This window comes from Amblyomma mixtum, chromosome 1, assembly GCF_055824585.1.
Source record: "Amblyomma mixtum isolate Tamu chromosome 1, ASM5582458v1, whole genome shotgun sequence".
Classification (NCBI taxonomy): domain Eukaryota; kingdom Metazoa; phylum Arthropoda; class Arachnida; order Ixodida; family Ixodidae; genus Amblyomma; species Amblyomma mixtum.
Genome location: NC_143012.1, coordinates 103,850,915 through 103,876,769, shown reverse-complemented (window position 1 = coordinate 103,876,769; position 25,855 = coordinate 103,850,915). Strand labels below are relative to the sequence as shown.

The 25,855-nt window shown below is 51.7% G+C and overlaps 1 protein-coding gene across 1 annotated transcript in view; it reads right to left on the bottom strand.

The window, feature by feature from the left end:
* LOC149367380 (pancreatic triacylglycerol lipase-like) overlaps positions 1-24,434 on the bottom strand; it is a 146,626-nt gene extending 122,192 nt beyond the window's left edge. Inside the window, exons 1-2 of the mRNA XM_089573758.1 lie at positions 24,384-24,434; positions 21,732-21,963 (exon numbers count right to left, since the gene is read on the bottom strand). Of these exons, the coding sequence (XP_089429884.1) occupies positions 21,732-21,963; positions 24,384-24,434 (283 nt within the window). The remainder of the gene's footprint in view (positions 1-21,731; positions 21,964-24,383) is intronic.
* Between the last annotated feature and the right edge of the window lie 1,421 nt (positions 24,435-25,855).

Below are 25,855 nucleotides of genomic sequence, written 5' to 3'. Positions count from 1 at the left end.
AAAAGCAGGAATATATGAGTTGATATAAACCCCTCGCTTTTGAATGAAAATTGTGCCATTAAATTTAATGTAAGCTGATTTCAAATAAATTGAAAGCAGTACAAGCAAACCTTCCACGGTATTGATAGCTTCGACTCACTTGTATTTCAAAATGCAGCAGGCTTTTTCCGTGCGCTACTGCCTCTCTCATTAACGTTCTGATTAGATTGACTACTCTATAGATTTGTGCAGAACTCTTCGGCTGCTTCCACTGTCTCAGCCGTACTGCTGATGAAATTGAGCTCCTTGTGTCTGAGCGCATACATTTATTTATTTATTTATTTATTTATTTATTTATTTATTTATTTATTTATTTATTTATTTATTTATTTATTTATACAAAATACCTATAGCACCCCTACTGGGACATTGCTGTAGGAGGGAAACATCATAAAAGCAACAGATGAAATGCAGTAACTGAGGCAAATGATGCATTATCTGGCTTTTACCTATGCCTAGTCTGTTTTTTACTGCTTTTCAGGCTACCTCTCTCCTTTGGAGTATGCTCGATTTTCTACGTATTAAACTTCCTTATGTCGGCTACCATCCGCTTATTTATTAACTTTGATAGCCATGCCAGTTCTATTCTGACTGTGCGGTTAGACGATTTCGTGCTTTGGCGCTTCTTAACCAGTAGCTTGGTTTGGGCTAGTTGGTAACACTTCTTCGGAAACATAGCGCAAAAAAACGACGCGGACGATACAGAACTGGAGAGGACAGGCGCTAACTTGCAACTTTATTTTCGAAAAGCCACCACACCTAATATATAGGAGGCGATCACCACCATCACCCGATGATCATGCGCAAAGAGCACAAGCGAGATTACAGCGTGTGGAAAATAAGCAAATAAAAAAATACGATAAAATAAGAAAAAGAAAAACATGGTGCCGGGGAACAAACGAACAGAAAAGAGACATCGCGTACTGAAACTTATTTACTGCAAAAGTGCGCTTTTCAAGCTTGTCAAGGTATAGAGCCAGACAAATAAAGCGGCAAAAATGAGGAGATAAAGAAAGATCGAGTGAAAGATGAAGAGAGTGTACAAGGCTCCGCACTAAGACAAACATGTGATGAAAGAAGGCAGAATGACAATGGGGAAGTTACATTGATGAGCATGGCAAGGGAAGTAAAAGGTAACCGAAAATTAGGCCGAAAACAGACAAGGGCTGTGAAAAAAGATCAGTAAAATTAAAAAAAAATATCAGAAGATACAGTAAAATGAAAAAATTAAAAGCTAGAAATCTATCAAATAGATGTATTTTAAAAAAATAGACAGAAAGAGCGAAACAGGAAAGCATAAAAAGAGAAGTATAAAACGCGAGTGTAGAGGGCTCCATGCTAAAAGAACGAGGCGGTGGGGAGAAGAGGAGAAATGATTATTGGTGAATGGGATATACAAATATGAGAAATCGAAATAACAACTGAAGTAAAACCTAATAAATCGCCAAGGTATGGAAGCAAGAAAACGCAAAGGAAAAGCGGAACCATTTGAGTTCACCACAACAAGAAAGGGTGCTCACGGAAATCAGTCCTGAGGACATGGTTCATACCTACAGGAAGCCCTCCAGGAATTCAACCTCACTGTCAAGTAAATAAATAGAAGGTGCGCTGACGCACTTTCTCCCAGCTTTTCTTACAAAATACGCCTCCATGACTTCACGCTCTGTTGTTCCTTTAGCTGATGCTAAGAATTCTGTGTTATCTATTTTTGGATAGCATCCGTTCTCTTGCTCTGTTTCACATGCTTTGCAATGGTCGGCTAGGTTACTTCCTTATTTGTTACGTACGCATAATCAATGTTCTCTCGCCCTCTCACTGAAGCACCTTCCTGTCCGCCCAATGTAATGACGCCCGCAGCTGATAGGAATTCTGTAAACAACGTTCGCCTTGCATTCCGTAAACTCAATTTCGTAAAACTATGTGCTGTGCAAGTGCTTGCTGTCTGGGTGGCGGGAGCTTTGTCAAGCTGCAACTAAGCAGCTTTTTCTTCCGTTACCTTTTTTGCTCAAGCAAAATAAAGAAACTTCTTCTTCTCCAACTTCGTTCGATGTTTCGTTTTGCAGTCATCTCGTTTTTAAGCATGAAATGCTTTTACCTCCCGTTGTCGGCAGTGTGGTGACGTCGCGCTGAGACCGAGAGCCAACATCCGGGCACTGAATTCCACTCATCCGGGCACTGAAACGAGAGCATCCGGGCACCGCACGAGATTTAACGAGACTCTCTAAGAGAGGGGCCGCTTAGAGCAAGAGGGGAGCTCCAGGGTGAGAAGGGCTTTGGGCGGAAGAACTGCTTCCGCGCCGTCCCCAAGGATGGCGCTGCGGTCCCACACTCACGCATGTAAAAGACCGGCCGCTCATGACGTTTCCCCTTTGGCAGGCACATGTATACACGCTCGCGGAGTATTCGAACGCGCTGCATATACATTCTTGTCCGGCCTGCGTCTCGTCGTGTCCGCGTAGGCTTTTGCATCGACCTGCATTTCAATGCCGCCACCATCACAGCTGCTTAAGCCGAGCAATGGAGCCTTATGAAAGGAGAGGTAGGAAGCGTCTTGCGGAAAGCGATCGCTTTGCGAGTGATACGCCACATCCGAAGACTGGTCGCCCCTGCCGACCACGCCATGATTATGCGGCTGCTCCAGAAAGCGACAAGGCCCCCAAGGTTCGCGGCTGCCTACCTAAGCCCGCACTATTGCAGGCGATCGATTCGACGCAACAAGAAGAGTGTGGTGTGGTGTGGCGTGTTGAACACTAGACCAATTTCAAGATTTTGACTAGTACCATCTACAACCAATGTGTTATCCCCGTAAACATTTCATGCTTACTCTACTCTCGGTGACGGGAGAGGCATAAATTTTTTAAACCTTCCTTAGTGCATACCTCGGAATGTTTACATGGGGCAGAGAAAACAACTTGTACATTATAACGCGCTGCCAGCTACTCGAAATTATGTGGAAACCTATGATAATATGGTATTACCTGGACAGGAGTCTTGCTTTTGTTCCCTTCACATTCCTGCTCACCACAGTAAGCCTTGGAGGCTTTCAGCTTTTGCAAAAGGCTTTCGCACAGTTCCAATATAAGGACTACGGCGAATCCAGCCTCTTGCAGACGCCTGGTTTGCGCATGGATGCTAGCGGCCATGCGGTCCTTGCAGGATTTTGTAGCAGCTCCGTGAAGACAGGAAGACCCGATACCCCGCTTAACAACTTGAGTGCCCGTTGTCAAAGCGTAACAGACGTTTTATTGCGAGAGCAATAATTCAGGGAGCACTTTGACTGTCTAAAGTGCGTAGAGGCGAAAGCGTTTTCCGCACCACTTTGACTGCTTCTGTGACACTGGTGGCGTCACATGTAATTGAGTGCTAATTACTGAGTGACGACAAATCACTAATTAATGGTTAATTACTGATTTGTGCCTGAATACTAATTAACTGCTAATTAATGACGCTTAAGCTTCGCCTTTAGGAGTGGAACGCGACAGCGTGTTGTAGCGCTGTCAGGCAGTCCACAGAACGCCACCACACGTTGGGCGCGATGCCTTGCCCTTTGAACGCTTTTGAGGAATGGAAATGGCGCAGTAATTCTCTGTCATCTCGGTGGACACCTGAACCGCACCGTAGAGGAAGGGAGGAAGTGGGAGTGAAAGAAGAAAGAGAAAGAGGACCCGCAATGAAGAAAATGAAAATTGTATTTGAGGAAAGGAAATTACGCAGTAACTGTCTCACATATCTCGGTGGACACCCGTCAAAATTCAGGGGGGCACTTTTTTGACCTAAAGTGCGGTCACTGATGTGTGGTTAAGATGTTAAGCTTCGCCTCTAAGAGTGGAACGCGGCAGCGTTTCAACGCTTCTAGGAGTCCATAGAACGCCATCGCCCATTCGGTTCTATGCCTCGCTCGTCGGTAAATTGGTTTTTGAGGAAAGAAAATGTATCTGTCTCTCATATCCCGGTGGACACCTAAACCTCGCCGGAAGGGAAGGGAGGAGGATGGGAGTGAGCGAAGACACCGTATTCACTAGACGCACCTTTGTTCTTCCCAAACCATCGAGCTGGCATGGCGGAGTGGATAGCATGCTCGTCTCACACTCCGAAGACCGGGGTTCGATTCCCGAGCTCGACCAATTTCTTACTCGGTTTTATTTATTTATATGGGCTGACTAGAAAAGTTAATTAGGCTAATTGAGTAATTAAGCAATTAACTAAGCTCAGTCCCACTTACTTGGAGCGTTACTATACGATCGCTTCAATTGGTTGCCTGGTTACTAGCCAAAGTACAATTGGCCCCGTTTGAAATTCGCGCACTGTGACGTCACGACCGTTTGGACCAACTGAAAAGCGTGACATTTCTTTCGACAACTGCTGCTTACAACGATAAGACATTAAGGAGGAGGAGGAGGATAAACTTTATTTTCGTCGACAGATGTATCTGACGGTGTGCGGTTATAGCCCCAACAAGTGGCCATGAGCCCGTGGCGTTCGGCGACTTCTAGGGCTCTTGTCACAACCCGGATCTGTGTGTCCGAGTCGGAGCTGAGCAATGCGGCCTCCCACTGGTCTGTATTCGAGAGCTGCAAGCCTCTAGGGGGGTAGTCCCGAGGGCAAGCCCAGAGTATGTGGGATAGAGTGGCATGTTGACCACACATCTGACAGGAAGGGGAGTAGACCCCAGGGTATATGCGGGCATATATCGCGGGGTTGGGGAAGGTGTTCGTTTGGAGTTGCCTCCACGCAACTTCTTGGGGTTTGGTGAGAGAACTATGTGCGTGGGGATATAGAAGTCTACCTAAGCGGTAGTGCATGGTTATGTCATGAAATGTGACCATACGATCTCTCGCCGTCCGCAGGACGGGCGAAATCACAACCCGGTCGACGAATCTTCGGGCATAATTGTGGGCTGCCTCGTTGCCTGGATGCGACGATTGCGCAGGGACCCAGATCAATTGGATCATGCGGAGTTGAAGTTTGGTGGAGTGGAGGAGAGAGAGGGTGACAGGGGAGACCCGGCCTTTGGCGAAACTACGAATCGCCGATTTAGAGTCGCTGAAGATGGTTTCTGTAGAGGTGGAGACCATCGCCAAGGCTATGGCCGCCTCCTCGGCCTCTTCAGACGATCTGACGGGAATGGAGCACGCAACTAGCGGCCGTCCACAGTAGTTTACAACCGCGAGCGAAAAAGCTTCGCGGTCGGGGTATTCAGCGGCGTCGACATAGACTGCTGTCTGATCTGTTAAATATTTTTTGTGCAGAGACTTAGCCCTGTGCTTCCGGCGATCGACATGATACTCTGGGTGCATATTTTTAGGAAGAGGGGTAACGATAAGGTTACTGTGGGTATGGTGTGGAAGCTGGACCCTGTCGGGTGCGGTTGTTTCGAAGCGTATTCCAAGCTTGTCGAGTATGTGACGTCCCGTGGAGGTGTGAGTGAGACGCTCGTACTGATAAGTGAGATGAGCTTCCGAGAGCTCCGTCACAGTGTTGTAGACTCCTAATGCCAGTAGTTTATACGTGGGGGTCCGGTGGGGGAGATGAAGAGCCGCCTTGTAAGCCTGTCGAATAAGGCAGTCAACGCTGTCCTGTTCCTGGCAGCTAAGGTAGAGGTAAGGGAGGGTATATGTGAGGCGACTGATAACAAACGCCTGAACAAGACGTCGGAGGTCAGCCTCTCGCATGCCTCTATGTTTATTAGCAATGCGACGAATTAGACGAATGGTCTGCGATACAGAGACTGTAAGTTTAGCTAGAGTGTCGGTGTTTTTCCGATTGCTCTGGATGAGGAGCCCCAATACCCTAATGGTGGATACTTCGCGTATGGGCTGACCACTAGCAGTAATGCAGATGGGAGGATGGCCGTGGAGGCCGGGTTGACCTCGGATGAGCAGCAGCTCGGATTTCTGAGGGGAGCACGAGAGGTCGGCTGCTGCTAAATGGCGCTCAGTGACATCGACCGCTTGTTGAAGTACGGATTCGACCTCAGCATCGTTGCCTGTTGAAACCCAGAGGGTAATGTCGTCTGCGTATAAGGTATGGGATAGCCGGGGGATAGCGTCTAATTTAGAAGGAAGCGTGAGGAAGGCGACATTGAAAAGAAATGGGGAGAGAACGGATCCCTGGGGGGTGCCATTGCTACCGAGGTTTATAGGGTCTGAGAGGAGAGAGCCAAAGCTAAGTTCAGCTGTACGACCAGAGAGGAAAGTACGTATATACTCGTAGGTACGGTGACCAGGATTTAACAGGGAGAGGTTAGTGATAATAGCTCGGTGCGAGACGCTGTCAAATGCTTTAGTTAAATCAAGCCCTAGAATAGCATTTGTGCACGCTCTGGTAGAGGGGCACAGTATCTCTCGTGAGAGCTGGATCATAATGTCTTGCGCAGAGAGATTTGAGCGGAAGCCAAACATGGTGCGAGGTAGGAGATGGTTATCTTCAACGTAATTATTGAGACGGTTGAGAATGGCGTGCTCCATCAGTTTCCCAGCACAAGAAGTGAGGGAGATGGGGCGGAGGTTTTCGAGAGCTAGTTGTTTGCCTGGCTTCGGTATGAAAGTCACGCGTGCATGTTTCCATGCTGCGGGGATTTTACCCTCTCTCCAGCAATCATTCATAAAGGCAGTGAGGGCCTCAATGGACGGGTCATCTAAATTACGGAGAGTTTTGTTGGAAATGCCGTCCGGTCCCGGGGCAGAGATAGGACGGAGCTGAGTGAGAGCGAATCTTACCTCAGCTTCCGAAATCTCCTGATCGAGGGCTGGGTTGGCACCGCCCATGTAGGGGGGGAGAGGGTCCGGGGAAGTAGTATTGAGATAGCGTACACGAAGTTCATCGAGAAGATCCTGGTCTGAGCCGGGGTGTTGATGGACTATGCGGGAAATGGTGTTTCGTTTGGATGTTTTGCAACCGTCTGGGTCTAAAAGGTAACGGAGAAGGTGCCAGGTGCGAGTTAGCCCGAGCTGTCCACGCATGTTGTCACAAACTTGACCCCATTGCTGGGTAGTCAGTGCGATAGTGTGCGCCTCAATCTGTTTGTCTATCTGAGCTACTCTACGCCGAAGCGTTCTATTGTGGCGCTGTTTTTTCCAACGGTTTTGAAGGCTTTCGCGGGCCTGCCATAGGTGGAGGAGACGACTGTCTGTATTGGATTGATCAGCCGTGATAGGTGATTCTTGAGTAGTAGCAGAGACATCTGCCTGCAGTTTGGAGATCCACTCGTCCAAGTTATTAATCCGGGTAGGGGCGTTCTGAGCACGTAGGGAACGAAACTAGTCCCAATCCGTGATTAGGGTCGGGCGACCTCTCCGGCGGAACGGGGACATGCTGAGGGTGGTCGCGAGGAGATAGTGGTCGCTGCCGAGGGTATTCCCAGTGTTCAGCCACTGATCGAACCGTACGTTTTTGCAGAATGTCCGATCAGGTGAAGTGTCAACAGAAACGCTGTTTCCTACGCGGGTGGGAGTGTGAGGGTCAGTAACAAGGGTGAAGCCCAGTTCCTGTGCTCGCAACCACAGAGTGTTACCCTTTCGGTTGGCGGTGCGGTAACCCCAAGCGGGGTGGTGGGCATTGAAATCTCCTACAATGAGGAGACCAGAATGGTGCGCAAGCCTGTTGACCCGGGAAAGAAGGGTGGTGAAGTTGCGTCTTCTGTCTCTTGGAGGGCTATAAAGGTTAAGAATGAAGAGGCTTTGGTCGCCCCTTTTACGAGGGAGGAGTTCGAGCAAGACGCAGTCTACCCCAACGTCGTCTAAGGAGTGTTGGACGGCCGTCAGGTTGCGTTGAACCAAAATAGCGGTGTCGGGAGTGGTGACATCTAGGGGGGAGTATGGTTTATAGCCAGGTAGTTTCACTGGGCCATGAGTTTCCTGAAGGGCGATGATATCAGGGGAGATGTCAGAACTTTGGACATACTGCTGCAGGTTGCCTCGCTTGCGGCGAAACCCCCTACAGTTCCATTGCCACACATTAAGTAGGTGGCGGGGCGCCATGGTGAAGTGTGGGTGAAGCTAAAAGGAGTAGGGTGGTGGGAGCGTGCGGCAAGCGACCGTATGGTTTAACGCGCGTCGTGTGGAGGGCGGTCGTTGCGTCTCCCCTAGCTTCAAGGCCTGTGACGCGTGTTTGGATCTGTTGCATGAGGGTGTTAAGTTGTTGTTGGATTTGCTGCTGCATTTGTTGTTGGAACTGGAGCATTTGCTGTTGGATTTGTTGGGAGAACTCAGCAAATTTTGCTTCGAGCTTAGCATCAATTTTAGCCTCTAATTTTTCCTCTAGGCGAGCCTCAAAATCTTCAAGGTCGGCAAAATTAACATAGCGTTCTGAGCGGGAGGTAGCTTTCCGCTTAGAGGGAGGACTAGAGGTAGTATCTTTGGGTTGCGGGGGAGTAGATGGGGGCGCCTGAGGTGAGATGGTAGGAACAGGTTGAAGTGGTAGAGTGGCATTTGTTTGAGGTGGTGGATCGGGTGCAAAGGGTGGACGCTTTAAGGAAGCGTTTTGTTGTTGGAGTCTATGATTGCTAGCTTTAAGGGCTGTTATCTCATCGCGCAGGGCTTGCAGCTCTGAATAACGAGACTGAGATTCCTGAGAGTGAGAAGCCGCAGCTGCCCAACTCGCCTGGTTTTTCGTGGAGGGCTCTCGGTGAGGAGACGACTTGGAGTCCAGGGGTGGGAAGGACTGGGAGCGATTCCGGCTGGAGCGCCGGTAAGAGGAGGAGGAGCGGTTAGAATCCATTTTGACCGAGGTGTTTCCAGACCCTTGGCGACGGGTTCGGGATCGGTAACGATGGGAGGTGGAGGCACTGTCTGAGTCAGCTTGTAGCTGGCGTTTCAGTACGGCAGCAGGCACTTTGTAGCGGCGTTTACACTTGGAGGAATCAGTATGGTGAGGACCAGAACAAACTATACAAGTGGGGGTGCATTCATGGGTTTCGTCAGGGTCGCAAACTCCGCAGTGAGGACACTTGGAGAGCTTGGGAGACGGGCAAACGTCCTCTCGGTGTCCCGTTTTGCGACAGTTAAGGCAGCCTTCCACTTTGTTCTTGAAGATGTAGCAGCGCACAGCACTTCCTGCGTAGGAGACTTGGCTGGGGACCTTTGTCCCTGCGATAGTGATGACAATAGATTGGGTCTTGCCTAAACGGCGGGCGTAGAGAATGCAGTGTTCTGGATTCTGGGGTATCAAGTACTCCATGATTTCCTCCTGGGTCTCATCCACGTACTGGTGGTGAATGATACCTCGGACGTATGCGCCTGGTGGGGCCAAATAGGTGGCAACTGGGTAGCTTGTCGGGTCCAGGATGATTTCCTGTAGCTTCGTGTAAGTAATGGCGCGGTCCCGGTTCGGGGTGCTAAAGGTGAGGGTGTTGTGAACGAAATTCACCCGAAGGCGGTCCTCTGCGGTATCGGAGTAAGTCAAACGAAGGCTTGAGGTGATTGCTCTGCGAAGAGCGTTCTCGCCCCAGGAACGCAGATTGAGGCCCCCGCGAGGGCGAATGATGACTTTAAAGTCTTCAAGAGGGAGACGTGGCAGTGACGGTGCACCTCGAGGTAGCTTACGTGACGTGGAGGGAGGTAGCTGCTGGGACGCGGTATGCTGGGCGGACGCGGAAGGCGTCTCCGCCAGCGGTGACTTGGGAGTGCGTTTCGATGAAGAAGCGGCGGAGCCGCGTTCGTAGCAGCGGGCTACGTAGGTCCAGTCCGTGGGTATATAATCTTGAGGGGCTAGATCCTCCCCCTCCACGGTGACGACGTCCATGCTTGGCGAAGCACTGGGCCCGGCTGCGAAGCAGAGCCTATCGCCAGCGGCGGTAGGCTTAACAAGGCTGGCGCTGGACTCGGTGGAAACAAGTGTCCATGCAGGTCACAAAAACGGAGTGCCGGTCCCGAAATTGGGCTGGGCAGGTGCCGAGCACCTTCGTGAACTTCGGGAGACACAATAAGATTCGGCGGAAGGTCAAAAGTCGGTCAAAATAGGAGAACTGGCCGGAGCCCATACGCACACGCGTCACACCAGGCCAGGAACGCCGACTCTCCATGAGACATTAAAGGCTTTCGCCTTAATACTACGTCAAGTCTAACCGCTCGTCGCGTCGCCCGTGGAACCCCCCGGCTGCTCGAGGAGCCGCCGCCGCGCCTAACAGTAGGTGTGACGTCAGCATTTCCGTTGGCGACGCGAAACGTCAGCTTGCGCTCTCCTCCTATATTACGCGCGCGCGCGGCACTGCCACGTCACCTTGGCCAAAGCGGGACCCTATATACGCCGACGCCGCTTGACCACCGGAGGCTTCGGCGCGCTCTGACGGTGCTGGCGTCGAAAGGGAACATGTGCCTGATCTCCGCCGGGCGCGTCGAAGCAGCGAACCCAGAATTCACCGCACGCGTCGTCTGCGGAGCGCGTAGCCGCTGTTCGGAGGCAGCAGGCCGGACGAATGGATTTCTGCGCATGCACGCCACTTGTCGCAAGGCGCTGTCTCGCGTCGACGCGGCTGGAGTATCGGGGGTCAAATTTCAGCCCGGCGCAGCGTCACCAACGTGACGTGTCCGACCACAACCTCCCCGCTTGCGAGCGCCGAGAACATAGGAGCGTCAAGGTACGGACACACTGGCGGCAAAACACGCGCGGCACGCCGCCGGCGGCAAGCCGCTTGCCGCGAAACCTGCCGCGGCGGCGGGTTGATCTGCCGCGCAGCGAATGGGTCGAGGGGTCATTTTCGGCGGCTTGCCGCGTGCCGCGGAGCGGGGAGACCAATGAGGGGCGCCCGGCGTTGTCACGTGGTGAGCGTCTGTGTCGCCACCTCTTGGCTCCTACTGAAGTTACATGCCAGCGGCGGTGGTACAGTGTACTAGAATACTTTGGGCAAAGGCTTTCTAGTACACTGTAGCGACGGCAGTGCCACGCGCGCTCCTTCAGAATCGCGGACCTCGACCGGTTTGTCACGAAGGGAGCTTTGCGCGGCGGCTACTCTTTGCCGCCGAGTGTGGCCGTCCCTTAAGAGAACCATAAGCCATCACGCCGCAGCGATCGCTAGTTGCGCATGGGCAGTAATGGCGCATAGCTGCGCGGCCTGAGAACATAGGAGCATAAAAGAGCTATCACGCCGCAGCGATCACCAGTTGCGCATGCGCAGTAGCGGCGCATGGCTGCGCGCCCTGAGAACATAGGAGCATAAAAGAGCCATCACGAAGCAGCGATCGCCAGTTGCGCATGGGCAGTAATGGCGCATAGCTGCGCGGCCTGAGAACATAGGAGCATAAAAGAGCTATCACGCCGCAGCGATCACCCGTTGCGCATGCGCAGTAGCGGCGCATGGCTGCGCGCCCTGAGAACATAGGAGCATAAAAGAGCCATCACGAAGCAGCGATCGCCAGTTGCGCATGGGCAGTAATGGCGCATAGCTGCGCGGCCTGAGAACATAGGAGCATAAAAGAGCTATCACGCCGCAGCGATCACCAGTTGCGCATGCGCAGTAGCGGCGCATGGCTGCGCGCCCTGAGAACATAGGAGCATAAAAGAGCCATCACGAAGCAGCGATCGCCAGTTGCGCATGGGCAGTAATGGCGCATAGCTGCGCGCCCTGAGAACATAGGAGCATAAAAGAGCCATCACGAAGCAGCGATCGCCAGTTGCGCATGGGCAGTAATGGCGCATAGCTGCGCGGCCTGAGAACATAGGAGCATAAAAGAGCTATCACGCCGCAGCGATCACCAGTTGCGCATGCGCAGTAGCGGCGCATGGCTGCGCGCCCTGAGAACATAGGAGCATAAAAGCGCCATCACGAAGCAGCGATCGCCAGTTGCGCATGGGCAGTAATGGCGCATGGCTGCGCGGCCTGAGAACATAGGAGCATAAAAGAGCTATCACGCCGCAGCGATCACCAGTTGCGCATGCGCAGTAGCGGCGCATGGCTGCGCGCCCTGAGAACATAGGAGCATAAAAGAGCCATCACGAAGCAGCGATCGCCAGTTGCGCATGGGCAGTAATGGCGCATAGCTGCGCGGCCTGAGAACATAGGAGCATAAAAGAGCTATCACGCCGCAGCGATCACCAGTTGCGCATGCGCAGTAGCGGCGCATGGCTGCGCGCCCTGAGAACATAGGAGCATAAAAGAGCCATCACGAAGCAGCGATCGCCAGTTGCGCATGGGCAGTAATGGCGCATAGCTGCGCAGCCTGAGAACATAGGAGCATAAAAGAGCTATCACGCCGCAGCGATCACCAGTTGCGCATGCGCAGTAGCGGCGCATGGCTGCGCGCCCTGAGAACATAGGAGCATAAAAGAGCTATCACGCCGCAGCGATCACCAGTTGCGCATGCGCAGTAGCGGCGCATGGCTGCGCGCCCTGAGAACATAGGAGCATAAAAGAGCTATCACGCCGCAGCGATCACCAGTTGCGCATGCGCAGTAGCGGCGCATGGCTGCGCGCCCTGAGAACATAGGAGCATAAAAGAGCTATCACGCCGCAGCGATCACCAGTTGCGCATGCGCAGTAGCGGCGCATGGCTGCGCGCCCTGAGAACATAGGAGCATAAAAGAGCCATCACGAAGCAGCGATCGCCAGTTGCGCATGGGCAGTAATGGCGCATAGCTGCGCGGCCTGAGAACATAGGAGCATAAAAGAGCTATCACGCCGCAGCGATCACCAGTTGCGCATGCGCAGTAGCGGCGCATGGCTGCGCGCCCTGAGAACATAGGAGCATAAAAGAGCCATCACGAAGCAGCGATCGCCAGTTGCGCATGGGCAGTAATGGCGCATAGCTGCGCGGCCTGAGAACATAGGAGCATAAAAGAGCTATCACGCCGCAGCGATCACCAGTTGCGCATGCGCAGTAGCGGCGCATGGCTGCGCGCCCTGAGAACATAGGAGCATAAAAGAGCCATCACGAAGCAGCGATCGCCAGTTGCGCATGGGCAGTAATGGCGCATAGCTGCGCGGCCTGAGAACATAGGAGCATAAAAGAGCTATCACGCCGCAGCGATCACCAGTTGCGCATGCGCAGTAGCGGCGCATGGCTGCGCGCCCTGAGAACATAGGAGCATAAAAGAGCCATCACGAAGCAGCGATCGCCAGTTGCGCATGGGCAGTAATGGCGCATAGCTGCGCGGCCTGAGAACATAGGAGCATAAAAGAGCTATCACGCCGCAGCGATCACCAGTTGCGCATGCGCAGTAGCGGCGCATGGCTGCGCGCCCTGAGAACATAGGAGCATAAAAGAGCTATCACGCCGCAGCGATCACCAGTTGCGCATGCGCAGTAGCGGCGCATGGCTGCGCGCCCTGAGAACATAGGAGCATAAAAGAGCCATCACGAAGCAGCGATCGCCAGTTGCGCATGGGCAGTAATGGCGCATAGCTGCGCGGCCTGAGAACATAGGAGCATAAAAGAACTATCACGCCGCAGCGATCACCAGTTGCGCATGCGCAGTAGCGGCGCATGGCTGCGCGCCCTGAGAACATAGGAGCATAAAAGAGCCATCACGAAGCAGCGATCGCCAGTTGCGCATGGGCAGTAATGGCGCATAGCTGCGCGGCCTGAGAACATAGGAGCATAAAAGAGCTATCACGCCGCAGCGATCACCAGTTGCGCATGCGCAGTAGCGGCGCATGGCTGCGCGCCCTGAGAACATAGGAGCATAAAAGAGCCATCACGAAGCAGCGATCGCCAGTTGCGCATGGGCAGTAATGGCGCATAGCTGCGCGGCCTGAGAACATAGGAGCATAAAAGAGCTATCACGCCGCAGCGATCACCAGTTGCGCATGCGCAGTAGCGGCGCATGGCTGCGCGCCCTGAGAACATAGGAGCATAAAAGAGCCATCACGAAGCAGCGATCGCCAGTTGCGCATGGGCAGTAATGGCGCATAGCTGCGCGGCCTGAGAACATAGGAGCATAAAAGAGCTATCACGCCGCAGCGATCACCAGTTGCGCATGCGCAGTAGCGGCGCATGGCTGCGCGCCCTGAGAACATAGGAGCATAAAAGAGCCATCACGAAGCAGCGATCGCCAGTTGCGCATGGGCAGTAATGGCGCATAGCTGCGCGGCCTGAGAACATAGGAGCATAAAAGAGCTATCACGCCGCAGCGATCACCAGTTGCGCATGCGCAGTAGCGGCGCATGGCTGCGCGCCCTGAGAACATAGGAGCATAAAAGAGCCATCACGAAGCAGCGATCGCCAGTTGCGCATGGGCAGTAATGGCGCATAGCTGCGCGGCCTGAGAACATAGGAGCATAAAAGAGCTATCACGCCGCAGCGATCACCAGTTGCGCATGCGCAGTAGCGGCGCATGGCTGCGCGCCCTGAGAACATAGGAGCATAAAAGAGCCATCACGAAGCAGCGATCGCCAGTTGCGCATGGGCAGTAATGGCGCATAGCTGCGCGGCCTGAGAACATAGGAGCATAAAAGAGCTATCACGCCGCAGCGATCACCAGTTGCGCATGCGCAGTAGCGGCGCATGGCTGCGCGCCCTGAGAACATAGGAGCATAAAAGAGCTATCACGCCGCAGCGATCACCAGTTGCGCATGCGCAGTAGCGGCGCATGGCTGCGCGCCCTGAGAACATAGGAGCATAAAAGAGCCATCACGAAGCAGCGATCGCCAGTTGCGCATGGGCAGTAATGGCGCATAGCTGCGCGGCCTGAGAACATAGGAGCATAAAAGAGCTATCACGCCGCAGCGATCACCAGTTGCGCATGCGCAGTAGCGGCGCATGGCTGCGCGCCCTGAGAACATAGGAGCATAAAAGAGCCATCACGAAGCAGCGATCGCCAGTTGCGCATGGGCAGTAATGGCGCATAGCTGCGCGGCCTGAGAACATAGGAGCATAAAAGAGCTATTACGCCGCAGCGATCACCAGTTGCGCATGCGCAGTAGCGGCGCATGGCTGCGCGCCCTGAGAACATAGGAGCATAAAAGAGCCATCACGAAGCAGCGATCGCCAGTTGCGCATGGGCAGTAATGGCGCATAGCTGCGCGGCCTGAGAACATAGGAGCATAAAAGAGCTATCACGCCGCAGCGATCACCAGTTGCGCATGCGCAGTAGCGGCGCATGGCTGCGCGCCCTGAGAACATAGGAGCATAAAAGAGCCATCACGAAGCAGCGATCGCCAGTTGCGCATGGGCAGTAATGGCGCATAGCTGCGCGGCCTGAGAACATAGGAGCATAAAAGAGCTATCACGCCGCAGCGATCACCAGTTGCGCATGCGCAGTAGCGGCGCATGGCTGCGCGCCCTGAGAACATAGGAGCATAAAAGAGCTATCACGCCGCAGCGATCACCAGTTGCGCATGCGCAGTAGCGGCGCATTGCTGCGCGCCCTGAGAACATAGGAGCATAAAAGAGCCATCACGAAGCAGCGATCGCCAGTTGCGCATGCGCAGTAGTGGCCCATAGCTAACGTGCCGGGGCCGTCGCCACGGCTCTCCATCATCTCTCTCTCTCTCCTCGTTGCTTTCGCAATCCTCCTGGTTTAACCAGAGCTAAACCGCTGCCAGTTTTTTTGGTTCGTGAATGGTACACCCAGCGGAAATTAAGGTTGGTGAAGTCCAATTCAATATATAAGAACTGAACACGGTCATCTGTAGGTGATTCCCAAGTGAAATTTTACCCAGCAGAGTGCTCCGAAAAAATGCTCAACACTTCCTTGACAACGTCGCATTTTCTTGCACGACATTTGCTAAAAATAACAAGGAAATCATCAACGCATCTGAACACTTTTAAAACAGGAAGGTCAGAAAGATTGGCTTTAATGCGTTTGTCAATAGCGGATAGAAATAGGTCGCATAACACAGGTGCAACAGAAGAACCGATACAAATGCATCTTTTTTAATATAGTAATGTCCGTCTGAAAAGATACCTGTGGACGCAAGGGAAAATTCCACCAAAAACAGGAAAGAATCGCTGCTGGTTGTCGCTTCGTTCCGGAAGGCTATTTCCCCGATTTCACATATTGTTTCACGGAGCACCGAGAGCAACTCTCCATGAGGCACTGAATAATAAAGGTCTTCTATGTCTATTGAAAAACATTCACTTCACAAAAAGGACAATGCTCGAGGTTGACGACCAATTCTTCTGCTCGAGGTTGACCCAATTCTTTTGAACTTCAGATGAGGAACTGATCCTCAGTCTTCAAGGTGTTAAGGTGCCGTTGAAGGAAGGAGCTAACAAGATTTTCCCAGGTGCCGTTCTCGGACACTATGACCCCGAACGGACATTCAGGCTCGTGTGTTTTGACAGTGTGAAATACTTCTAAACATTCATTTTGGGTCTTTTCCACAGCTTTACGCAGAATTTCGAGACCTAGCTCTTCCAGTGGATGAATTGCAGAACGACGGCACCGCTTCGGGCCAAACTTGACTTGGTTAAATTTCTTTTGGATGGCGGAGAGGGCTTTTTCTTTCAACATGTCTGCTGGTAAGATGGCAAAGCCAAGTTCTTTGCTGCACTGCAAAGCAACCAGATTCTGTAGGTGCAGATAAGCGGTCACTTTTTGAAACGGGGGTTTTCTGTTGATCAGGTGCCTTTCATTACTCTCGAGGCAGGCGATCCCATCTTCAATCAGACGCTCTCTGTCCTTTTCCTTTGCTCTTGCCGCCGTTTGACGAACACACGCGACTGATGCATGCCTTTCTTTGCACTGGGATCTGGTACGCAAACTTCAGTCCTTTCTTTAAAAATTTCATCATTTCAGGGGAAATGACAGCGCTTCCCAGAATGGTGACGTCTTCACCTGTTCCTTGCAATTACTTCCGGGTTTTCGGCAGACCAAGACGCGCTCGTTGCCACAAGAACTCAGTCGTCTGCGCTGCTTGCTTCTTAAATTCCGCTAGCCTTCTAGGATTTCCCGTAGGCTGCTCGAAAACGAGGACTCGAAGCTAATCATGGCATAGCCTAACTTGTCTCCAGTACTCACTTTCCAGAATCTTGCAGATTCTTCGTGCACGATGGTGGCACGGCTCCCAATAAGGCTTGCAGCTCTCAAGGGATGAGTCGCCGTCTCAAGCAAGACGCCTCGATTGACTTGTAGTTGTGGCGATCACAGGATGAAGGGTGGCAGGTGAGGATAGGAAAGAGCCCAATGTAGGAGAAATTTGATGTAACAGTGGCTTGGTTTGGGCTAGTTGGTAACTGTTCTTCGAGAACATAGCGCAAAAAAGAAAGGAAAACACAGAACTGGAGAGGACAGGCGCTAACTTGCAACTTTATTTTCGAAAAGCCACCACACCTAATATATAGGACCCGATCACCAAAATCAAGCGCAGTTGTTAAGCGGGCTATCGTGTTTTCCTGTCTTCACGGAGCAGCAACAAAATCCTGCACGCACCACATGACCGCTAGCATCCATGAGTAAGACCGGCGCCTGCAAGAGGCTGGATTCCCCGTAGAATGTATATTCGCAGTGTGCGAAAGCTTTGACAAAAACGGAAAGCCTCCAAGGTTTCCTGTAGTCAGCAGGGAAGCGAAGGGAAAAAAGCTAGACTCCTGTCCAGGTAATACCACATTATCGTAGGTTTTCACATAATTTTAAGAAGCTGGCAGCGCGTTATAGTGTCCAAGTAGCTTTATCTGCCCCTTGTAAGCTTTCCAAGGTCTGCACCAAGAAAATGGTAAAACGAGATGACTGCACGACGAGACATCAAACGAAGTTCTATTTGTTCTATTTTGTTTTTGGATGAGACATGCCGTTTCATTGCGCCTATGATGCTGTCAAGTGTATAGGGGGGCCTCCGGCTTTGTCAAGCTGTCGCCTGTGACAGCTTTTACTGGGGGTCTCCCGCGCCATGTACTCATTAGGCGAAAATAAAACCATTATTATTATTGTTATTATTATTATTATTATTTTAGTTTTATTATTATTATTATTATTAAGTTTACGGAACGCAAGGCGAACGTTGTGTACAGAATTCCTGTCAGTTGCGGGCGTCATTACATTAGGCAGACAGGAAGATGCTTTAATGAGAGGGCGAGAGAACATAGATTATGCGTACGCAACAAATCAGGAAGTAACCTAGCCGACCATTGCAAAGCATGTGAAACAGAGCAAGAGAACGGATGCCATCCAAAAATAGATAACACTGAACTCTTAACATCCGCTAAAGGAAAAACATCGCGTGAAGTCATGAAGGCGTATTTTATAAGAAAAGCTGGGAGGAAGTGCGTCAGCGTACCTTCTATTCAATTACTTGAGAGTGAGGTTGAATTCCTGGATGGCTGCCTGTAGGAGTGAACTAGTCCTCAGGACTGCTTTCCGTAAGCATCCTTTCTTGTTGGGGTGAACTGGAATGGTTCCGCTTTTCCTTTGCGTTTTATTGTTGTCGCTCGGGTTCCTCGTGTCTTCTGCTGCTATGCTGCTATGTGCTTTCTTCTATTCCTTGGAGTTTTATTGCCTTTTACTTCGTTTGCTATTTCCATTTCTCATATTTGCATATCCCATTCACCAATGGTAATTTAGCCTCCCCCCCCCCCTCGTTTTTTTAGCGTGGAGCCCTCTACACTCGAGTCTATACTTCTATTTTTATGCTTTTCTGTTTCGTTCTTTCTGTCTCTTTTTCATATACATGTAGTTTTTAGTTTCCTAGTTTTTAATTTTTTCGTTTTACTATACATTTTCACAGCCCTTGTCTGATTCCGGCCTAATTTGCTGTTACCTTTTACTTCCCTTGCCATGCTCATAAATATAATTTCCCCATTGTCACTCTGTCTTTCTTCACCAGATGTTTGTCTTCGTGTAGAGCCTTGTACACTCCCTTCATCTTTCACTCGATTTTTTTATCGCCTCATTTTTGCCGCGTTATTTGTTTCCCTCTATACCTTGACAAGCTTGAAAAGCGCACTTTTGCTGTAAATAAGTTTCAGTACGCGATGTCTCTTTTCTGTTCGTTTGTTCCCCCGGCATCATGTTTTTCTTTTTCTTATTTTATCGTAATTTTTCCTAATTGCTTATTTTCCACACGCTCTTATCTCTCTTGTGCTCTTCTTTGCGCATGCTCATCGCTTGACGGTGGTGATCGGCTCCTGTATATTAGACGGGGTGGCATTTCGAAAATAAAGTTGCAAGTTAGCGCCTGTCCTCTCCAGTTCTGTATCGTCCGTGTCGTTTTTGCGCTATGTTTTCGAAGAATTCTTAACAAGATTTTGCGTGTCCTGAAATAGCTTGTCAGCATCCTGTCGAGCAATCCTACAGCCTACTTCTACTGCACACTCAATAAGTGTAGCTGCGAGATTATCGTTCTTTCTTTTATCATTAATACCGTATCCCTCAGTTAGAGCCGAATATCGTTAATGTAGAGATATCCTGAATTCCTCCACTTCTCCTCTTACCGCTAAGTCGTTAATGGGCTTCTGCTTCGCTACTTTTTTCCCTGTTGCCTCTTAATTTGTACGCTAACTGGAGACTTTACCATCTGTGGTCGCTACAGTACACCTTTCCGAGGACTGCCACATCACAAAAGCATTTGTTGGGCGAGTTGGTGTTTTTGATGATCCATAACTACAGTGCAAACGACAGGACAGAGATGAAGAAGGGACACCACTCAGCGCAGTGTGGTGTCCCTTCTTCATCTCTGTCCTGTCGTTTGCGCTGTAGTTATGGACTGCCACATCCTTCACAATACCAGGGTGAGCGCATATTATGAAGTCTTTCCATTTTAGTCCCACCATTGGGGCTCTTCCATCAGTGTCAGCGCAGCTATCAACTCATGTGATACCGACTTGGTAGAACTCACTGATACATGGTTCGTTGGGAAAGAAAAATTGCGGCGAACGGAGCAATGCTGGCATGCGTACTCCAACAATTCTACTGAAGCTGGCTCCGCAGCGAAATAAATTTTTCCGAGAACCACTTTTACTTATTTATTTTATTTCTTCAATACTGGAGGCCTTTACGGCTCAAGCAGGAGAACAAATAACATCAGTGTAAAGAATGAAGATAGCAAATAATAATTTAAAAACACTTCTTCTTCGGGCAATAGAATATGAACAAAACAAGGACTAAACGAAATGCAAACCGAGTTCTTCGTTTGGGAAAGTCATACACATAAACAAACAGAAGTAAGCCAATTAATTAAATATCCAAAAATCAAACGTCAAACATGCAGCAACGAAAAAAATTCAGGGCGGTGCTTTGTTGACCTAAAGTGTGGTGAGTCGAAAGCCTTAAGCGTGGTGTTGCTGCTTGTGTCACTGATGTGTGGTTAAGATAAGCTTCTCCTCCAAGAGTGAAACGCGACAGCGTTTTGCAACGCTGCCAGGGAGTCCACAGAACGCCATCGCCCATACGGCTCTACACCTTGCTCGTCGGTAAATTGGTTTTCGAGGAAAGGAAATGTGCTGTCTCGCATATCTCGGTGGACACCTGAACCTCGCCGTAACGGGAAGAGAGGAAGATGGGAGTAAACGAAGACACCGTATTCTCTAGACGCGCCTTTGTTCATTCCAAACCATCGAGCTGGCATGGCGGAGTGGTTAGCGTGCTCGTCTCGCACTCCGGAGACCCTGGTTCGATTCCCCAAGTCGACCAATTTCCTTCTCGGCTTTATTTCTATATCATCCTTTTAATTGGCTGCAAGGCTACGAGTCAAAGTACAATTGGCCCCGTGTGAATTCGCGCACTGTAACGTTACGACCATTTCGACCAATTGAAAAGCGTGACATTTCTGTCGACAACTCCTGACTTGCCACAGTCGCACTGGCACTGCACTAGAATGCTGGCTCACCCACTTTATTCTCGTCGTCTGCTCTCGTGAGCACGCAGCATTACTCCCTCATTCAAAGTGGCAGCAACGAACAGAAGGAGGTCACGGTGGCAAAGTTATGTGCACCGTGGGGAGCGGAGAGCATTCGTGGAGTACACCTGAGCTGGCAAAACAGTGGGTTGCAGCCTGGCGTGATAAGGTTTCATGCCTCAGTCGAACGGCGCAGCCTTGGTAAGGATCTCTGGTCCCGCGGTAAAACTTCGCAGGCGAGGTCGCTAGGCGCCGAACTAACTCGTATGGACCGAAGTAGCGGCGGAGTAGCTTCTCGGAGAGCCCTCCGCGGCGCACGGATGTCCATAGCCACACAAAACAGCCGGGTACATACCGAATGTCTCGGCGCGGGAGGTTATAGCGACCAGCGTAGATGTATTGCTGTTGCTGAATTCGTCATCTTGCGAGCTGGCGGGCTTCTTAAGCCCGCTGGACATATGTCGACGTCAGCATAGGCATCGTTGTCATCTTCGCCGTGACGCGTAGGGAGCATGGCATCCAGCGTAGTTGTAAGACGGCGTACGTAGACCAGCTGGAAAGGGGTAGGAGGGGTCGTTTCCTGCTCTGCCGCAATGTAGGTAAAGGTTGCATACGGGAGAACTTCGTCCCACACGCGATGTTCAACGCCGACATGCATAGAAATCATGTCTGCGAGTTGAGGCGTTGAGGCGTTCAGACAGTCTGTTTGTTTGCGGATGACATGCTGTGGTCTTCCTGTGGCTGGTGTAAGTAAGCTCGAAGAAGGCCCGCAATAATTCAGCCATAAAGGCGTTGCCACGGTCCGTGATGACGACCGATGGTGCACCGTAACGCAAGACGATGGATGTTACAAAATTTGCATTGGCTTAGCTCAGCTTTTCTAGGATATACGTAGCGAGCTACATTTCCCCCCTGGTTACATTCAGTCAGTCTGGTCACGTGGTCGGTCCTGCGGCGAGCTTTCACGTCCTCGGAAGATGGCTCACCCAGCTGGTTCAAAGCGCGACGCTGGAACCAATCCGCGTCCTGACGCCGCCTCTTGGCTAGGGGCTCTTCTCGCTCCTCAGCCGTTTCCGCTGCTCTATTGGCCTTGCACCGATCGTTCTTCCTTTTGCCGACAGCCAGCTCCCAGGCCACAACCACAGGGTCGGGCGAGCCGAGCTGATCATGTTTGCGAAGCTGCTCAACGGCTACCTTCTCAATGGCAATGGCTCTCTGCTACTGCATCACACCCGTTTTACACTCACACCACAGCGTGTCCGCTCCCATGGCGCATGCTCACTAAGGCGCACCAGCTCCGACGTCACTCGGCTTCTCGCACAGGCACACAACTGGCGAGGCGAGCGGCGTCTGCTCCGCGGTCAAGCAGCTGCGAGGCGCGCGGCGCGCCACACCAGCTGCGTGCTCTGAGGTCACTCGGCTCCTCGCGCATGCGCACAACTCGCCTTGCAGACGCACGGTAAAATGGCGAGACTGTGGGTAGTGTAGCTCTTGCTACAAAACTGGGCCACTTCGGTAGCAATAGCGCGGCGCAGCGGCTGTGTGCCTGCGTACCGCATCAAGTAGTCGCCGCAACGATCCATTTGTTCCCGATGACAACAGTGGCAGAGGGCCCAGCAGGTGCACGCCCACTTTTGAAATGGCACTGTAGGCGTCGATATGGGTTGCATTAGCCCTGCAGGTTTCACGATGGCGTTTTTCGCCGCTAGCAGTCACGGCACGTCTTCACGTAGTGCTGGACTGAAGACAGCAACTTTGGCCAGTAGCACTTGGAATGGATGCGTGCGAATGTACAGGTGACAACCAAATGGCCGGCCGACAGCTCTTCGTTCGGAGGTCACAACCAGAAGAAATTTTCCTTGTTATGCGCCAAGTTCCTCTTGTACAGGACGTGATATCGGACGCTGTACCAGCACAAACCGCGCTCGATAGCCCGTGGAACAACTACTTCAAGGCCCTCGACATGCTCGATGCGCGTGCGCAACTAGGGGTTGGCCCGGTGACGCTGAGCCCTATGGGACGACGTCAAAACAGCATATACAACAGCTGTATCTTACCGGTACTCACCTATGGGGCAGAAACGTGGAGGCTAGCAAAGAGGGTTCAGCTTAAGTTAAGGACAACGCAGCGAGCTATGGAACGAAGAATGATAGGTGTAACGTCCAGATATCGGAAGAGGGCGGAGTGGGTCAGGGAACAAACACGGGTTAATGACATCCTAGTTGAAATCAAGCGGAAGAAATGGGCTTGGGCAGGGCATGTTGTGCGAAGGCAAGATAGCCGCTGGTCCTTAAGGGTAACGGAGTGGATTCCAAGAGAAGGCAAACGTAGCAGGGGGCGGCAGAGAGTTAGTTGGGCGGATGAGATTAAGAAGTTTGCGGGGATACAGTAGCCGCAACTGATGAAGGACAGGGTTAATTGCAGAGACATGGGAGAGGCCTTTGCCCTGCAGTGGGCGAAGTAAGGCTAATGATGATGATGATGATGACAACAGCGAAAAACGGGAAGTCATTTCTTCGGTGTGAGGCGAGGCAACGTCAACAGGTGCACGTGAGAGTCGGCATCGTTTTGCTTACGACCGGACTTGTAAACAACTGTGATGTCGTATTCTTGGAGCCGGAGGCTCCACCTCGCAAGCCGACCCGAGGCGTCTTTGAGGTTGGCAAGCCAGCATTACGAATGATGATATTCACAGCTCGAAACGAGCGACCACACAGATCAGGTCGGAGCTTGCTGATCGCCCAGACTACCGCAAGGCATTCCTTTTATACAGTGGAGTAATTTTCCTCTGATTTCGACAGGGAGCTGCTAGCGTACGCTTTAACTTTCTCACTTCCATTTTGCCATTGAACGAGAATAGCGCCAAGACCAAGATTACTGGTGTCGGCAGGAATTTCGGCGGCAGCTTGCTTATCAAAATGGGCGAATATCGGGACTGTCAGGAGCTGCCTGCGTAACTCGTTGAAGGCGGCCTCTCGACCCTCTTGCCATGCAAAAGGATAGGGATTCGGCAACCGTTGAAAACTTTTCGACGAAATGCCTGTAGTAAGCACAGAGGCGCAAATCCACTGCAACTGGCTTTTTGTCGGTCGTGCACGGAAACTGTCCCAAAGCAGCAGTCTTCTCGCGGTGTGGCCGAACGCCCTCAGCACTGATCACATGACCGAAAAAACGGAACTCCTGGTAATCGAAGTGGCATTTCTGAGGTTTCTGTAATAGTCAATTGCGCGGAACGGAGGGCATGTAGCACCATTCTCAGCGGGTTGAGGTGTTCCTCGAAGACAGGAGCAAAAACGACGACATCATCAAGGTACACTAGGCACGTCTGCCATTTCAGTACAGAGAGAACGATGTCCATCGTGCGTTGGAAGGTTGCTGGGACAAAACAGACGCCCAAGGGCAGGACTTTGAATTAATAAGCGCCGCCAGGGGTCCCGAATGGTGTCTTCTCTCTGTCTCTTTCGTTCACTTCGATTGCCAATAGGTATTCTTAAGGTCGAGTGCGGAGAAATATTTAGCATCACGCAGTCGTCCAAGGCCTTATCGATATCTGGGAGTGGGAATACGTCGCGCTTCGCGACTCGATTCAACTTCCGATAATCGACGCAGAGTCGCAAAGTGTTGTTTTCTCCACCAACCCCAGCATCAAAGGCGAAGCCCAGGGGCCGCTGGACCGTTGGACTAGGCATGGATGCTGGGATATCGGGCTTTTCTCCTCGTCGACAGTAATGCGGTGTATGGCTGCTCTGGTCCGCCCTAGCTTTGAGGACGTGGCAAAGCACACGGCGAAATCGTGAAGCAGCTCTTACATGTGCTGCCTCTGACCCGCCGACAAGCCGTGATTGATGTTCACGGCAGACAGAAGGTTGGCTGCATCTCGTCCTGCTGGCGACGGCGATTCTAAGCACATATTTCACCGGGGTCAACAAGATCGGTAACATATGCAACGGCTGTTGCTTTCGCAATAGGCTAGAACTCAGTTCCAAAATTGGTAAGGTAGAGTGTACCGCTCAGCGATCCCGTAAGTGAACACGGCCTCTTGCGGCGCTTAAGGAGAAGGGGCACGCAAGTGTCTTTCCGCCAGAACGTACTACTATGGGTGAGTTGCTTTGCACTCGTACCATCATGCTGCGCCGCGGTGCCACCGTCACGTTGTTAGTAGCAACACGCAAGGCAGGCATCCCGGAGTCGTATCGGCCCGTTTACGCAATAGCTTGGGTCAGCGAAAATGTCATGCGCGGCTCTTGCAAACTGATTTCCTGTTTCCTAAAACTCTTTCCTTTCCCTTGAAACTTGGGAAAAAACCCACCTAGGCGCAAATGATTTCACGACACAAAAAAGTTGGAGGCTTATCAAGGTTAAGCCCAGTGGATGCGAAACAGCCTTCGTTTTGCCTTCTAATTATTAACGTCCTTAGCGTTTGGAGGCATCTTGACCGCATGCACGCCCGGCGCAAAGACGCTGGCGCGGTTGCGGGCACAGAGACTGACGCGACGGCGGGCGCGCGCCGCTTCATCCCTGGCGTGACGTCACATATCACGTGATGCAGGGATGGTGGCGCCGCCGCCGCGTCGCGCGCGACGGCGCGAACCGAAGCGTGGAGGCCTCCGCCGGGCGATGTCCGACGGCGCGATATGAGGCCCCATCTGCAGCCGGTGTGACGTCATCACGTGACGTCACATCATGCGATCGCCGGGCGTCGCACGAAGGCCCGAAACCTACGTTAATATGCTTCGCATAAAAGAGACGAGGGGACAAAGGACAGACGAAGGACAAAGGACAAGATGCATAACCAACTAGCCCGTCAACACGCCTTACTGTTTCCTTTCCGTCCCTCGCGTTCTTTCTGCGCTATTGTTACATCATGACCGTGTATACATCCTGAAAACGACACCTCTTCTCCCTCCACTACGCACAACTGGCGAAGCGAGTGCCGGCGGCAGCTGCTGCGGTTGCTAGGCGACGGCTCAAGGTCATTCCTGGAGTCGCCGCCACGGCGAAAGTGCGGCCACGCTGAAGAGGCGAAACGGTGGGCGTAGTGTTGCTTTCGCAACAAAATCGAAAATGCAGATTTCAATAGGCAAACAAACATTATGTTTGAGGACATGAA